Here is a 17,813-nt window from a genome sequence, read left to right as displayed (position 1 = left end):
ACACACACACACACACACACACACACACTCACACTGTAACATTAAGGCAGCAATGTTTTCTGTGATTTACGCTGAGAGAAATGTCTTATCCACAAAGGGCATACTTACTATTTCTAAATAATAATTAAGTATATTTACTTGTTTGGGGCCACATATTTAACTCAAATGTGTTGTTTCTGACAATGATAGATATATCAAATGTGAAATATTTATAATGAAATGAGTTTAAAAAAACACTTGTCCAAATGTTAAACGAAAATGTAATATTCAATGAGAATGGATAAAATAAGAAATTCAGAAAACAAATAGATCGTAATAGGTTTGTTTTCTTTCTGACCCTGTATCGCCTAAGCGAGCCCTATACTTGCTACATGGGTGGAGGTGGCCTTAAACTCTAAACCCTCTGGCTCCGCCTTACAGGTGCTGGGTCTGTGTGCCGCACCCTACAGCAGCCTAGCCAGGCTTGAAGGTGGGCAGCTATGGCTCTCTTGATATTGGAAATGAACTTACAGCTCTTGAGATCTCATCATATGTAAACATACTTTATATATCATTTCCTAAGGTGCTCACTCTGTCTCTCTTCCCTAATTTTACTACAAGTTCACCCTATGGGATGACATCCCTCGCTCCAGTCTTTCCACTGGCTCAAGTTCAATTGATGGTGGTGTGACCTCTCAAAGACGTGATGCCTCCACACACAGTCATGCTGCTTGCCAGGAATATCGATCAACTACAACGTAGAGTTCTCCGGTGACTTCATCTATTTTACATATCTCCAATCCAATTACAAAATGTCAGGTGATTAGGAATAAACTCAGGGTCCAAGGGAGAAATAAGCAGACTCTGAGAGCTGACAGAAGGGGATCCTCCCCTTACTCTCCAGTCACTCACGTTCTGAGCAGCAGCCTCGCTTTCTGTGCTCCAACAGCTGCTCTTCTTCACTGGATTTCCCGTGTAAGATGCACAAGGCAAAGAACTCTTGAACATACAGTGATGTTCAGGTATATGCACACATGTTCAGGTATACACACATGTTCAGGTATACACACACATGTTCAGGTGCACACACACATGTTCAGGTGCACACACACATGTTCAGGTGCACACACACATGTTCAGGTGCACACACACATATGCATGCAGGTACACTTTCATGCACCCCTTTAATGGGGACTGGGTCCTGCTATGTTGGGTCCTCAGTCTTCCACCTGGGATACAGGTGGACACGACACCCAGAGCCACTCAATTTCAAGACCTAGGTAATTAACAGAACCTAAGTAACAAGCTGGTAAAATCTGAAAAAAAATTAACCAATAATTGACATCTACCAAGCATAGTGGTCTTTATAAAGTTATCTAAGGCTCTGGAGGCTATTCTAATCCCTTTTCAACTAAAAGAAACCTACGTTAATCCTTCAAAAAGAAAGCACAGCACTGAGAGCCAGCTAGCACAGGCTTGCAAGAAGAAGGCACGGAGGCAACGCAGAGCTGTGTGCCAGGCCCAGGTGCTCTCTAGGACGCCCAGGGCCACGTGACCAAGAGGGAGACGAGCAGTACTGGCGTGAAGCAGTCCCAGGTTCGATCAGGGACTGACTTTTACTTGAGGCATTTTAATCTTCGCAGTAGGAAAACTAGAATCCACAGCAACAGGCTGGTAACCACCAAGGTTCTGTTCACTTCCCTACGGGAGAAAGCAGGAGAACTTGGTAGTGCTGACCTATGACATACGCTTGGCCAGGGTCTTCACTGGATGATTCTGATTCCTGTTTCCTCCTCTCGGGGCTTCTATTTAAACTGGCAACAGACTTTGAACTAAAGAGGGAAGAGGAAGGCAGGAGGGGAAGTGTCAGTGTGAAAAGAATACGGTGAAAATGACAAAAGTCTCAACAAAAACAAAGGCATGAACGTGGGACTCCCAGTCTCGGCTGTGGGTTAGTAAGCATGCTCTTACTTATTAAGCTTTGTGATTCCTGCCAGGGACTCTGGGTCAGGTCTCGCCATCGGGTACAGTGGTTTTCCCACCAGCTCCGCAAAGGCTGGCGGTAGGGACTCCACGTTAACGGCCTGTTTCCGATGAGGATAGAGAGAGGCCTGACTGAGGTCATGGTAGGATTTACTCATCCCTCTAGGCTTCTCCTCCCATGAAGCTCTGCCATTCTTCTCTTTGGAACTGTTCTGCAGTGGCTGGTAAAGCGACAGCTCTGAGCAGGAGAGCCTCTTCAGAATCTCAGCTTGAACTGACAGGGGTCGGACGGCAAGCTTGTTGAGGGTGCTGCTGGCCAGACTGCCAGTGCTGATTGCGCGGCACATATTAAATCCTCTAACAGATTCTGCTTGCAGGCTCAGGCTCCTAAACGAAGCTCTCTCTACAAGGAAATAGGATTGCTTTACACGATGGAAACACTGCAGTCAGTACCTTTACGAGAAGAGTCGATTTAACAGGCAACATAGGGCGTGTACGTTTTAATCATCTCAACTGCCAGCACTAGCTGGGCGCTTTCAAAGTTGGAAACTGAGGGTTTTAAAAAGGAGTTAGAGGGTCCTGGCGTCCATACAACACTCCATCCTTTTTGCTTTCGCCAGTCTTGGACTAAGCATTTCTTATCTCACCTACCAACTCTTTTTCATCCTGTGATGTTCGTGACTTAGGTCGGCACACCCCAGACTCCTTGTGGCTTTCCACGCTGACAAACAAAATTTCTAACCCTCTTAGAGTTTCTGCTGAAATACCAGCAAACTAAGAACGAGGAGAAGGGCTGATGGAGCAGGATGGGTTGTGAGTCTGACAAAGCAGCTTTGCAGAGAGCTTTGCCTAGAGAAGGAATCCTTGATTATAATTTCATTTTTATGAAGCTGACTGCAGATGGAGAAGATGGCATTCCACTCTGGATACACAAAACCCAGTGAGATGAACACACCACAACTGTATGCTACATACGCTGTAGCTCAGCAATGCTGTTATAAGCCAAACACCCTCAGGGCGGGTTTTCATGCTATTACACCACTGTGCCAACCCCTCCTTCCCATCTCCACTTCACAATGAAGGAGGCACCGGAGCCAGGGACAGTCAACAGCCCCGGTCTTCTCCCTTCTGTGTATACAAGCAAGGGACTGTCTAGGCTGAGATTTTGTCTTCTAATAAAGGAAGGCCAAAAGCCTTCTTTTAGAAGCTAAATTTAGAAACACTTCAGGCCAAGCCCTTGGTTATTCTACATCACTTCAGTGTTCTGACATTTGAAGCTATTAGCAAAGCCACTGCTTTACATGCAGATAAGAGCTAGGAACAGAGCTTTAAATGATGTTGTTGTTTGTGAGTTAGGCAAACCGTATCTCAAACCACGTCTGGGTCCCACTCTAACTGGCACATCAGGGTATACTCTATCTGTATTAAAGTGTGACAAGCATGCCAAATAGCTGGGAAAATGTTGTGTTTCACTTATTTCAATTTCCAAGGTAATATTCATGCATCAGAATGAACCTTGAATTAACATGCCTCATTATCACCAGGGGAACAGTGGTTGCTTTCTATGATGGAAGTGGAATTCAAGATCTTTGTGTGTACCGAAGAATTCCAAGAATCATCTTAATCTATGGGTGGATAACAGTATTTCTATACTCTTTCATCTAAAAAGGAAACACCAACTCAAACAGTAGAAACACCTCCACACTCAAAACTGGCACAATAATGGCGATCAGGTCCATAGGTTCTGTCTGCTGAGCATGTCAAGGACTGGTCCTTTCAAATCCACCCACAGCTCATTGCCTCACAGAGCCATGGGCCGTGAGTATAACCATGGCTGACCTCATCGGTCCCACTGCCTTTATTGGAACACACTCCTGCATGCACTAACAGCTACAGAAAGGCAGCAGAAGCTGTAGTGTAACACGACCGCTGTGTTTCTGATGGAAGCTTACAGCCTTGCTGGCTTCACACACAGCCTGCGGCAGCATCTTCTAATCTGCTCCTGCTCCTGCTCACACTCCTCAGAATCCTTTACTACCTCACGCTGTTGACTTTCCTGTAGGCTCCTTGGGAGATAGACGCCATATACTGTTATTCCTTAGTACTTATGGTTTAATGTAAGAGCTAAGTACATGATTTATTTCTTCACTCTATGAAAGAAAGCTATATGTAAACTCTTGCTGGGGCGAGGAGACCAATACTGCACCCCACAATGGGTTCTCACCATCATCTAATTAGGAAAGACACTTTCTACTCTCCACCTATTTCCTTCTTTGGAAAACCGGGACTTAATGACCTCTAGGGATCTCTATAGAACCAGCATTCTCTAGTATGAATGCCCACCAATCTCCTGTGGATTATACCAGGAATTTCCACTTGTTTAGCCCAGACAGGTAAATAAGAGCATGGCTAATTTTAACACAACTCAAAGTGGGACATAATTCCTCTGAAGGTTTCATAAAATATGGGAAGGCATATAGACAATACCACCCTGGAGTGTTTTCTCCATGAGTAAAGGATATTTTGCTATTTGAAATCTGGAACTGAGTTTGTGAAATATTCAGAGTGCTCGTCCTTATGAAGAAAAAAAATGAGACTCTGAAAACTCAGTTCTTTCCTAAGGTCATTCACACACGACCATGCTACTGCTGCATGGTACATGGTATGTGGTCCAGAAGCACACAGCAGAGCAGCAGTGTAGCGCCTGCTGCTGCTGATACTGCCAGTCTCACTACAAGGACCAGGGCATCACTATTGCTGAGTAGTGGGAGAGAGAACGGACAGGGCAGTGGTGAGGACTGAACGCAGGCCTCGTGTATGCTAGGCAAGCACAATCCCACTCAACTCCATGTCCTCAACCCTGTCTTTCCGGACACCTTAATCCATACAGGTATGGACTCATCTGCACTTTGCAATGACCTTTTGATACATAGATTATCGCTGTGACAGTAACATTACAGATGGAGGAACTGAGCCAGCTTTTGCAGTGTGCCTGAGCCTTCCGAGTCTGTAGCAGTCTGGTTTGAGCATAAGCTGTTTTACTCGAGGTGAGAATCATGCATGACTAAGGCTCAACCATTCCCTTAATGTGAAAATCCAAAATTCAAAATGCTCTAAGAGCTGAGACTGCATGTGCACAGACATTTCAGTGATGTAGGAGGGTCTTCTGTTTTGTGTTGATTTCATTGGTTAAATAAAGAAACTGCCTTGGCCTTTTGATAGGACAGAAAATTAGGTAGGCAGAGTAGACAGAACAGGATGCTGGGTAGAAGGCAGTGAGGCAGAAGCCATGGCTCTCCTGCCCGAGGCTAGAATCTTGCCGGTAACCCACAGTCATGTGGTGATACACAGATTTATTAGAAATGGGTTAATCAAGATGTAAGAGTTAGCCAGTAAGAGGCTAGAGATAATGGGCCAGGCAGTGTTTAAATGAATACAGTTTCTGTGTTATTATTTCCGGGGCTAAGCTAGGCATGTGGGGGCCAGGCGGGAGGAAAAGCAGGCCTGCAGGCCTCATCACTACCTTTCAGGAAGAGACTCAGTGCTCGGCTTCATTTGACATCTCAGTCAGAACACTGAGAATAAACTCACCTGTGGGTCCTTGTGTATGAAAACAAGACATAACAGACCTGCTTAAAGTGAGGTTCCATCCCTCACATGCATCTCCTTATGTGTTTGCAGATATTCCAAACTCTTAAAAAACTTCAAAATTAGAAACGTTTCTGGTGCCCAAAAAGTTTAAATGTTGGATACCCAAGCTGCATTTCATGTGAGACACCGAGGAAAGGACCAGCTTCACACTCTCTTTTGATTCCCCCTGCTCTGTCACATATAAAAAGATATGCTCGCTCACTGTTCAATTCCAGTTTGTATTGAACACTGATCCAAGTAGCAATGCTGATACCTTTAATCAGTGGTACTTTGTTGTACTTTAAAAAAAAACATAAAATCATAGACAAGTTTTAGCGAAGCAAAGTAGAAAATAAAAGGTAATGTGATAATAGCCATGGCTGTCATATTTTAAAACTTATATATGAGGAAATTAAAAGAAAATGCAGATTCAAGTGATCCAACTTCTAAAGACTGTGATTCTGCAGGTTCACATCAGCTCCTAGAACCTTACGTTAGGGAAACGCATGATCTCCCCTTTAATCCTGAGAGGTGAGAAACATCTACTTAAGAGTTGGCATCCCACTCAGTGCTACAGGAAACTTTTATAAGATTTCAGAATAAAAGCTCCAGAACAATTCAGAAACAAGAGTTACCACTGTGTGCTATTAACCCTTCACTCAGATGCTTCACAGTGACCCACTTAAGCCTGTAGGGGTTTAGCAGAAGTGATTTCAAATCACCTTAACTTCAACATGTTGTTATGCAGGGTTAGCATTCAGTATTTCAGCTCTGATAGATTTCTGCATAGAGCTGGATTGTGTTTGCAGCTGAAAACCCATTGTCCTGGTTGCTGTGGTTACTTATCAAAGCCACCAGATAGACATGATCTCAAATATGACTAGCAGGTGCTAGATCTGCTGTTCAAATGCCCGACTGCACTGCAGGGCGGCCATTTCACCTGCCTGTATACACCTGCCCTTGTTCTTTCCCACATGGATCTCCAAACCCCAGTCAGCTATCACCCATCTATCCAGAGCTCAGAGCTGAGACCTTCCTCTTGTAGATGTGTACCCTAGAGCCCACATGGTATACACTGTTAAGATCTTAGCGATGGCTCAGCAGTTAGGAGCATTAGCTGTCCTTCCATGAGACCCAGGTTTGATTCCCAGCACACAGTATGGTTTAAAACCATCTGTAACTACAGTTCCAGAGAACCGGATACCCTCTTTGGGCTTCTGTGGGCCCTGAACACAGGAGGTATACAGATATACATTCAGGAAAAACACATACATATGAAGTCAAAAAACTTGTGAATAATCATTTCTTAGTTATAAACTAAGACATGTTTACATCTTTTATACACTTTTTAAAGAGTCTATGCTCATCTGCAGCGTTGTCTTCCAAGTGAACAGAGAGCTGATTTGACAACAAACCTAATTTAGACATTTAACCAAGAGGTACCCTTACGTTTTCACACTAAACAGTTTGCGAGTATCTTTTGGAACTTGTGGCAAAAATCATGCCTGTATCCAGAAGTCACATGATGCAGCCCACTCTACTTACCAATGTCTTGGGCATCTTGGTTGCTCTGCCGTGCCCGCATCTGCAGCTGGAACTTGTGCTGGGAAGAGCAGAGGTGCAGCAGATACTGACAAGCCTTACTGCTGTCCGTCTGAAATGCATGCTTGATTCCGTCTGATGTGTTCTGAAGGGTGATTTTCTTTTTCTGTAAGATTAATCAGAGGTCTCTGTAACTAGGAAGCTTTCCTGGGACTTTACATGACCAAATATTCTAACCTACAAACAGTAAGTAGAGACATCTATATTTTCAATTATTATGTGTGAGTATGCTTTAACTGATACCACATACAAATATAAATATAGGAACTATCATTCTATATCCAAACAAATTTAGTAACCATCACTTTCAGCAATTGTAGCTTCTATGTGTCCCATTCATCATCAAAGGAAATTTAAAAAATTACCTGGGGTGGGAGCTGGAGAGAAGGCTCAAGGTTCAAGGCTGCTCTCCCAGACGACCAGGTCTATCCACCTAGTACTTAGCTATAACCCCCCTTAGAGGATCTGATGGCCTCCTCTGGCCTCCAGGCACTGCACACAGATAGCAGTCATTCATGCAGGGTAACACTCATACACACATAATAGTAATGAACACATCTTTTTTTAAAAAAAGTGTCTAGGGTTACATAAGATGGTATTCAGGGAAGTCTATATTTGAACATGTTCCTCCCAGATTGAAATAACTTTTAAAGATAACAATGTTTATTATATCTGACTTGATAGGAATGTTTACAAATGTCAATAAAAACGGTAAGAGCTATGCATCCTACTCCATAAAGGAGGGAATAAGACGTTTTCAAATGAACAGTAATGGTGAGAGCTACAGCTCAGTTAATGAGAATCTGGGTGATATGAAAGCCAGGATGGTGGATACGGGAAGTTGAGGAAAATGGGCAGGGGTGGCACGCCCCTGTATGCCCAAGTAAAAGGTGTGATGCAGCAAGAGATGACCTGAGTCTAGGAACTCAAGACCAATCTTGGCAGTGTCACCACACGGTATTTCAGACAAAGAGCCAGAAGGGGATTAAAAAAAAACAAACAAACAAATATGTGAACAGAGAGAGAAAGATGACAGAACCCGAGACACCGAGTTCTTTAGCACTTAGAGATGCTAATTTTCAAAAGTCAAGAAAAGTAGGAAAAAAAAATCAATTTTATCTGGTTGCTGTTCACCAAAAGATATATCTTACCGAAGAGGGCTTCCCAGAACCCATGGCCTGTGCTGAGGCTTGCAGACGATCCCTGGGCATCATCAGGCCAGGAGTCATGGCAAATGACAGGTCTTACTTATATGCCATTAGATTGCACTCTATTAGCCATTATGCAAATTAGCCTCTTTTAGCTTTTCTTCAAAATGTAGAAATAGGCACAGAAAAGTCAAACTTAATAAATAGGAGCCCAAAGTTATGAGTGTCACCTTTCCTACATAGATTTATATTAAAGATCTTTATAATGAAAAAACAATGTATAAACACTGTAAATAGAATGCCAAAATAGAAATAAATTAGAATAAATGCAATAAAACAGAGAAACCTTCTTAAATTTGAGGTAGAAACAGCTGCTAATGAGCCTCTGGGACTGAAGCCGATTTCTTTCTGTTAAAAAGGAAACCCATCAAGTTTTAGAATGGGCTAAAAGAACAGTACCATCAAGCCAGAATCTTGACTATGTGCACGCTGAGGAACTGTTCGGGGAGTTGGGTACATTTCTCCTAACAAACGCACCATGCAATCCGTTCAGTAGTTCTGAAAGACACTAAGTGCACAGCCGCCAATCTACTGCTCAAGAGTCAACACGAGAGGCAGAATCTACTCAGACGATCCTGAAAAGAGCTTTAGGATCAACAGCCAAAGGCAAAGAGGAGAGAGAACACAGAAGCCTGCTCAAGGTGAGGTATAGGTCCAGAGTGATTAGGAAAAGGGATATTATAGACAGTGTGCTGGCTTGAGAAATCCTGTCTTGAAAAACAACAACAACAAAAAAAACAGAGCACTAATTTCATCACCATGGAGTAGACACTAAAATCTAAAGCTGCAGGAAGCCATGGGCCGAGCTCGTAAAATTCAGAGGTGCCTGAATGTCTGCAACACGTGTAAGAGTCACGATGAGAGATCACTCTTGAGTGTGGCATGGTTTATTAGAAGGAAGATCATTAACCTAGAAACATTAGGGGGATGGCTCCAGGTGAGGGACATGGCTGTAGAGTGAGTTTTCATGAGCAGAAAGTTCACCTTGGTTGTACTTTAACTCAAGTTAACTGAGCATATAACTAGTTAGGAATGCATCCTATGCTTTGGAAAAAACAGAAACAAATAAAATCTCAGGAAGATCACCTATAACTAAAAAGAGCTTTAAGTCGTACTAAAGTTTACTAAGAAAAATTAATAACTATGTCATAATTGAAATTGACTACACCAATTGAAAATATAACAGAGGAAGTTAAAATGGACATACTGAAAAGGAAATCTTCTTTGTTTCTCTCCATGGGAAGCGCAGAACCAAGGTACGCACTCCGTTGTGAACTTCAAACACGAGCACGCCTTTGGAACAGACTCCAAGCAGGATTCCTGTTTGTGACTTCTTCTCAGGGTGCACTCTGTGGAGATGAACTCCATACTCTATCAGCCTTTGGCAGACCTGTTGGAACACACAGACAGTATGTCCATACACAGTGCTGTATAGGAGGAGATGGACAGGGTCAGTTTCTCAGCAGGGCAGTCAGGCTTCTCAACAGGACCCACATTCCAAAAGAATATTCGCAATACTCACTTTCTATGGGGCGTGAAAACAAACCCACAATACAGCACCAGCTAAATACAGGGGTGCAGTGCCTAACACCTGAAGAGCTTTGTGAGCTTAGGTCGGGCCAAGGGTACTTAGATGGGCCATGAGAAACATCAAAAGAACCAGCAAGCAACAGTAAGTCATGGCAGGAACAACTGAAAACATGGTCACGACAATGACAAGGTGGAAAGACAAATCCAAGTGAGAAGTAAGTATATGTAAGGTATGCATTCAAGGACTGGTACCTGTAATACATAATGAAAACATATTTTGTTGACAGTCAGGTGTGAACGAGGTTGAAAGAGATTTATGAATACACAACAAAAAAGTTGTATGAATGGAAAATAAAACATGAGAAAATGGTCAGTAAAAAACATAATTAGGAAAGAAAAATTAAAATTACAATGCTGGGCTGGAAAGATGTCCGTGGTTAAGACCACACACTGTCTTGCAAAAGACTGGAGCTTGATCCCCAGCACCCATGAGCGACTCATGATGGCCTTAACTCCAGCTCCAGAGGCTCTGACATCTGCTGTTTCTATGGACAACTGCACTCACACAAGCATGCACACACATGCATGAGTGTACACACAAATAATAGTAAAAATAAATAGTCTAAAACCATCTTTAAAGAGCCCAGTGCTGCATCATTTTCACCTATCCTAAGGGCTAAGGAGAAAAAGGCAGAAAAGAACAAGTCACGAGGTGGAACAGGATGTGTGCTGCTTGCAGGGAGGTGGAGAAGCTACATCTACCTTCCTTTACAGACGCATGCTGCTAGTTATATTTAGCTCTTCTAAGTACTGAACACAATGACTTTAAATGTGACTCAAACAAAACAGCCTGCTCTGGCCTTCTTACCATACATCTGTGTTAAGGGTGCTATAAATCAGTGGATCAAGTTTCTTCCTGGGTCTCTGTGGAGCTGAGGCGTGCTGTTCTCTGCACCACGGACCAGCAAACAGGTGCATTCTTCCTGGGCCGCTGCACTGGAGCATGTTCTCAAAGCTTCCTTCAATAGAGACGTTTCCTACTCTGGAACTTAGCTCTATCTTTTCTATCACAAATCCCTTAACATGCAGGCTCGCAAGGAGCTGATGACAATCTCAAACTGAGAGCCAAGGTTTCTGCACCTCTGTGCCTACATGAACGAACTGTCATCTAGAACAAGAACTAATTCACACCTTAAAATCAAGAGCAAGGAGTTCCAGAATGAGTGTGAACTCAATCTCACAGTTGTAACTGTGTAACCAAACTCACTCTCCCTTCTTTATGATTCTTGAGAGTCTGGACTAGGATAAAGACGTGGAATTAACCGCCAGATAAATACGGGTTCAGCTAAGAGTTCTGTCCCTCACATTGCTGCTAACCTTGGAACAGCATGTTTTCGTTGAGCCCCATTTTCTCCCTCACAGAGGAGAATGACACTGCCGCAGCTTTAGGCAGGAATCAGCCAGAGGCTGCAAAGGGTCAGATATTGCACCCTAACTTTTAGATGTGTCCTCCAACTCTTGGTCATTTTGACCATGTGGTGATGTGGGATTCCCCTCTGTATGCTGTGAATTGTTTTACTACTATTGATTAATAAAGGAGCTCCTTCGGCCTACGGTAGGGCAGAATAGAGCTAGGCGATGAAAACTAAACTGAATGCTGGGAGAAAGAAGATAGAGTCAAAGAGACACGATGTAGCTGCCAAGGGAGAAGGACGCTGGACCCTTGGCAGCAGGCCACAGCCTCATGGAGATACACAAATTAATAGAAATGGGTTGTTTTAATACATAAAAGTTAGCTAGAAATATGCCTGGCATCGGGCAAACACTGTTGTAATTGATAAGGTTTCTGTGTGATTATTTGGGTCTGGCTGGCCAAGAATGAAAGCACAGTCTCCGTTTACAACGTGGCACTGCTTAGAACTGCTCACCTTGCATACTTACCTTTAAGAACTCTAGCTCTGTCTCCTTCTCGGAGGCTCCTGCATAGGTGTTATGCAGTTTGGGCAACTCTTCTTTGATGTAGGATACATCAAGCTTCTCCATCACTCGGGCAGGCAAATAGTGCTCCAGGCGAAAGTAGGACACGCCGTGGACCTGGGAGGAAAAACGCCATGGAGCAGCTCCATTTGCCTATCTTGGCGTGAAGCCTCTTCCTCCTGCCTCTGACAAGAGTCAAGATTCTTCTGCTTCTCCCTACAGACCGCATCCCTCTCTTCCTCGGCGAGGCAGAACAGCTGCACTGATCAGCAAGTTTGAGGAGACAGTCGAGGGTATGCTAAGGTGGCCGTCTCTCATTTCCTGATTTCTCTTAGGTCTCTTTCATTTAAGAACATGAAGCTTTGAATAGAGTTTCTCATAGTGAACTCTGCTAGGTTCCCAATCTGTCATTGTGTGGATCTGTGTGGCAGGCGGAGTCCTCCAGCCTGTTTGGTCACTATCTCCTCTACTAAGTCTCTTTCTTTATTGCCAAGAACACAGGAGGCAAAGGGCTTGAAGCTAGACAGCCCTAAACTCCAACACAAGACAATTTTAAACATAAAAATAAACCTCACACTATGTGATTACACTGAGTCAACGAATTTGATGGGTGTGTGTAGTGAGCCAGGGCACTTTGAGGAACAAAATGACTTTTAAAAAAATCATGACATCAACCTTGATTTGGCAAAAAATAAGAGGAAGAAAACAAAAGCTGCAGATGTAACTTGGTGGGAAATGCTTGTCTAGTATGCTCTGGCTTTGATTCCCAACAACAAAGCAAAACAAAACAAAAGATAAAGAGGAAAGAAACAAATCTACCAACAGGACATCTATCTCAGAAGAGAAAACCACTCCCACCTCTGGCTGGTAATCTCCATACTCCGCCTGCAGCGCCAGGGAGGCAAGCAGCAGGGCCGCCTCATCATCACAGTGCACCCTCTCCTCCAGGAGGTCTCTCCGCAGCTGCAGGTAATACTGATGGCAGGTGAGGTTGTGTCTGCGGAAACACGGGTGCACAGAGACATCTTGTCATGTTGAACCCTGGGATGATCTTGATTACAGACACAGTTTCCAACGGTTCTAATTAATATTGTCATTAAGCTTTTCTAAGGCATTCAAGGAACTATGAGATGAACCTGTGCCTTGCTTGTCTGTCATCGGAGAAGCTTCTTCTCAGAGTACATGGGAACTAACATGGAGACCCACAGATGGACAACCTGCAGGGAGTGAAAGACTCTGGAGCACTCAGTCCTAAATGGGATGTTTTCAGCAAACCCTCCCCTCAGGGCTCAGGGAGCTATGTGGAAAGGGAGTGGAAAGATCCTAAGATGGATGATTCCAAGGAAAGAGTGTCAAACATACACAATAGGACGTGTGTACTTATAAGCTCACAGACACTGGAGCATGTGCTAGGCCTATACATACACAACAGGACGTGTGTACATATGAACCCAGACACTGGAGCATGTACTAGGTCTATACACACCCAACAGGACAGGTGTACATATGAACCCACAGACACTGGAGCATGTACTAGGTCTATACACACCCAACAGGACAGGTGTACATATGAACCCACAGACACTGGAGCATGTACTAGGCCTATACACACCCAACAGGACAGGTGTACATATGAACCCACAGACATTGGAGCATATACTAGGCCTATACATATGAACCCACAGACATTGGAGCATGTACAAGACCTGCACAGGTTCAAACCAGGCAGCATCCAAGAGCTGAGAGCGGGGAGGTCCCACCACGACCTAAGGAGCTGTCTGCAATTGATCCCAGCCTACACAGGATAAACTGGCTTCTCCAATGGAGTCTCTCTGGGTACAGCAAGCATACTGGAGAGTAGGCCCTGCCCCAGAGTAGATGGCCAACACAAAACCAACTCAATGGTGTTTTTGTAGATTTTTGTTCTCATTCTGCTTCGTTAGGGCTTTTTTTTCTTACTGATCATTTGCTTGTATACTTTGTTTCATGTTTTAACGGATATGATGTTTCTTCCTTTTGTTTGCTTCCATTTTTAAAGAGAGAAAGGGTGTGGAGTTGAGTTGCTAGGGAGGATCTGGGGTGAACTAGGGGAGTGGAACAGTGTGATTGGAATTTATCATTATTTTTAATAAAAAACAGAAAAGAAAGAAATAATTTAAGGATAATAATGGCATCACCTTTCATTTGTAGAAAATACATTCCATAAGCTGTATGGAGGTCGGAAGTCATGAAAAGTACCAGAACCCATACACTGTATTTTCCTAAGTATACATACATACAGGATAAAGGCTAACTTACAATTAGATGCAGTAAGAGATTATTAAGCACAGATGACAGAGAATTTAACAGTATGTTTTGTTTCCTTATAGGTCAAGAACTTTTACCTGCTCACTTAAAAGAAGCACTATACAGCTCCCTTGGTCTGCCAGGGCTGCAGTTCCCACTCCTGAGCCCCTTGGCCTGCCAGGGCTGCAGTCCCCACTCTTATGCTTTGAAACCAACAGGAAGTAGTGGTTACATGAATACAAGCACGGCTATTCCACTGCAGCTGATCTGGTAACATAGTGCCGTTGACCAACTAATAGGCAGAAGGTGGATACGGCATAGGTACACAGGACGACGGGAAAACTCGTGCCCTAGGCAGGTGTAAAGGGTGACTCAAGATTTCATCACAACACTCAAAACTGCACATAACGTATAATGAATGGAAACTGATGAAAGTTTCCACAGAGTGTTTTGTGATCATGAAGGAACACTAGTAACTGAAACAGTGGCAACAAAATCATGGATAAAGAGGGGCCAGTGTGTTTCTTTTCAACGAAGAAGAAACTGTTGTGATCCATATCAAACGGTTCAATGCCAGCAGGTCAAAGAGGTCAACAGGGCGGGGGCAGAAAGAATAAAGAAAAGCTTGTGCACTCACTGTATCAAACTAACATCATCCAGGAAAAATTTAATTCGGAAAAACAAAGTAAAATCAACAGCGGCTTTGCCCTTTTTCTTTGGTTCTTCTTTCCATCCCTCTGGGGCCACTTTGGTTAATTTTAAGTCAGGATCAACAAAGAAATATTCATTCTCTGAAACAGAATGAGAAAGGCGTTCAGAAAGCATCAAGTTTTCTGTCCTTTGATGTCTACTTTTCTGTTTAATTTTCTGTCAGAAGTACAGTGGGGCTCTGAGTAATGCGTATGGCTGGATTCAGCGAGCATCAGTCTTTTCAAAACCAGGGCTACATCAGACAGACCTGGACTCCACTCCTGGCCACATCAGTTACTGCCTGTGTGATTAAATCCCTTTGCCACCTAGACATCATTTTCCCTGTGTGAAATGGTGGGTCCTTCACTATAGGCCTGTGGTAAAAATCCAATGACAAAATGGATCTGAAACAGACAGGACGGCAAGAATTAAAGCCCACTGTGTCTATAAGTATTAGCTACGGTTTACTAATAGAACGGTTATTCCAAAGATCTGTACAGAATGTTTAAGAAATAAATAGAAATTCTGTCTCAAAAATATCTTTTGGTAGACAATATTACCTGGGTAGTTCAGCAGGAGGGCAAGCAAGTCCCAGGGCTTGGGGCAGCTCTTTCCACCCGCTGGGCCACCCTGCTCAATTATGAGCCAGGATCAAAAAGGACTCATGGGTGACTCTACAGAATGAGTTGTCTTATTTATTTATTTGTTTGGTTGCTTGCTTATTTATTTATTTATTTATTTATTTATTTAGGCTTTTCAAGATAGGGATTCTCTGTGTAACAGTCCTGGCTGTCCTGGAAGAACTGTTCATTTTTAAAGCACAAGTATTAAAAAAAAAAAATCTCCACAGACACAGGAGTAGCCTCACAAACACAATGAAGGTACTGGGGGACGTCCCTAACTCCCTTCTGCTTCTCAGCACTGACCTGCCTATTTAATTACTCTCTCCCCAAATGATGCCCAGCACAATACGGTGCAGGAGGTCATCCTGATGCCAGCTTTCCATTCTGAACTCTGAATTAGACCGGCAGTTACCTTTGAGGGTAGCCAGAGCAAACAAATGATGCTCTACTAAGCCAATGTGAGCCACCACCATGTCAAAGACATCTTTGCATATGGTCTTGGTGTCACAGGTGAGCTCGAGTCTCTGCCCACTCAGGAGCATTATGTTCACTTTCCTCCGGTGGTCCTCATTCTTCCCCTTCTTGTTCTACCATTGGGAAAAAGACGGTATTTTTTAAAAGAAGCAGTGTAACATTTATACTTGCTTTTAGAGAACCAGTCAACTTATTTTCTAAGAGGAAAAGAAGTGGCTTAATACTTACGAGGATAGACCGTGGCAAATCCAAAGAAATAAATGGCTCAATTGTCATCTTCACAAACTCAGGACCAAAGAAATTCTGCAAGTCACATAAATAGAACGAATTATTTTTACTATTTCTCCTAGGTCTTATTTTAAGAGGAAAATAGTACAAAGATAAAGAAAATCGTACATCAGAACGAGACGCTGCACGAAAATGTAGAAACGTTCAGTGAAGCACACTGCACTTTGCTTACAACGGAAACGGAGCATGCGTTACACGTTTTTCTGTGCACAGCGGTGTGTGTACGTACTCATGTGGGTGTGCTAGACTATAAAGAGAAGCACAGGAGGGCTGGAGGGAGTTCAGGCTGCTCCAAGAGGACTCCAGCTCGGCTCCCTGCGCTCACACAGCAGTTCCAGGGGTTCAGTGTGTTATCTTTGTCCTCTACTGGCACCCAGCTGATGTAGTGAGCAGACAAAACACCCATATATAAGATGATGATAATAATGATAACAGAATTTTACAAGAGAGAGAGAGAAAATCAGTGCCAACAGTCTGAGAATGACTGTGCAGAGAGATGGAATGTACTCAGAAACATTCCTGTACTTGTGAACTAACCTTGAACTCTGTAACTCATCTCTTAATTTATGGGCTAATAAACTTCTTACTATTAAAAAGTAACTACCCATTATATTGAATAAGTCAGTTATTCTCAACGATCATGCATATGTTATTCATGTTTTTGTTTTTAAAAATATTTCTCCTGAGATGGGTTTGCTATGCTGCCCAGACTGGATTTGAACTGTTAGACAATGATCTTCCTTCAACCTCCTAAGTAGCTGAGACTATAAGGACACTATACCATGCCTGGCAATACATGTACATTTTATATGATCATGTTATGTAGACCAGGTTGACCATAGAATTGCTATGTCATTCAAGTAAACCTCAAAGTCATGATCCTTCTGCCTCAGTCTCTTGAGTGTAGAGATTACAGGCATGTACCACCATGTGTAGGTATACATATAAGCCATAAAAGTACAGTTAAGATGCTCTAAATCTACTGATGAAATAATGTAGGCAGCTAAATATTGATTCTAATATTAAACAAGATGCTTGATCCCAATGAGAACTAGTGTGGAATCTCAATTTCATCTACAGATATCCTTAGGATATCTATCACAACTTTCTTTTAGCATATACTAATTATAAACAACAATGGGTTTCATCATGACATCTTCATATATGCATATAATGTAGTTTGGCCCAAAAGCACACCTTATTACCCTCTTTTGTCCCCCTTCCCCAAACCCTTTCTTCTTCCCAACTAGTGTTCTTTCTACTTTCAGATCTTTTATGAAAATCTGTTTTTTTGTGACCTACTGAGTCTAGCTAGTGTTTCACACAGTAGCACCCACTGAGTCTAGCTAGGACTGTACACAGGAGCAATACAGAGTCTGGCTAGGATTTCACACAGGAGCACCCACTGAATCTAGCTAGGATTGCACACAGGAGCACTCACGGAGTCTCACAGGAGCACCACTGAGTCTAGCTAGGACTGTACACAGGAGCACCACTGAGTCTAGCTAGGATTGCACACAGGAGCACCACTGAGTCTAGCTAG

At 43.1% G+C, this 17,813-nt stretch overlaps 1 protein-coding gene across 1 annotated transcript in view; it reads right to left on the bottom strand.

The window, feature by feature from the left end:
• Positions 1-17,813, bottom strand: part of Ptpn13 (protein tyrosine phosphatase, non-receptor type 13) — a 191,552-nt gene that overhangs the window by 67,376 nt on the left and 106,363 nt on the right. The window contains exons 11-19 of the mRNA XM_013350866.2: positions 16,211-16,285; positions 15,921-16,095; positions 14,833-14,986; positions 12,768-12,906; positions 11,874-12,026; positions 9,610-9,792; positions 7,138-7,300; positions 1,951-2,365; positions 1,717-1,811 (exon numbers count right to left, since the gene is read on the bottom strand). Coding sequence (XP_013206320.1) covers positions 1,717-1,811; positions 1,951-2,365; positions 7,138-7,300; positions 9,610-9,792; positions 11,874-12,026; positions 12,768-12,906; positions 14,833-14,986; positions 15,921-16,095; positions 16,211-16,285 — 1,552 coding nt within the window. The remainder of the gene's footprint in view (positions 1-1,716; positions 1,812-1,950; positions 2,366-7,137; positions 7,301-9,609; positions 9,793-11,873; positions 12,027-12,767; positions 12,907-14,832; positions 14,987-15,920; positions 16,096-16,210; positions 16,286-17,813) is intronic.

Source organism: Microtus ochrogaster, linkage group LG1, assembly GCF_000317375.1.
Source record: "Microtus ochrogaster isolate Prairie Vole_2 linkage group LG1, MicOch1.0, whole genome shotgun sequence".
NCBI classification, from domain to species: domain Eukaryota; kingdom Metazoa; phylum Chordata; class Mammalia; order Rodentia; family Cricetidae; genus Microtus; species Microtus ochrogaster.
This window is presented reverse-complemented; position numbering and strand designations above follow the sequence as displayed.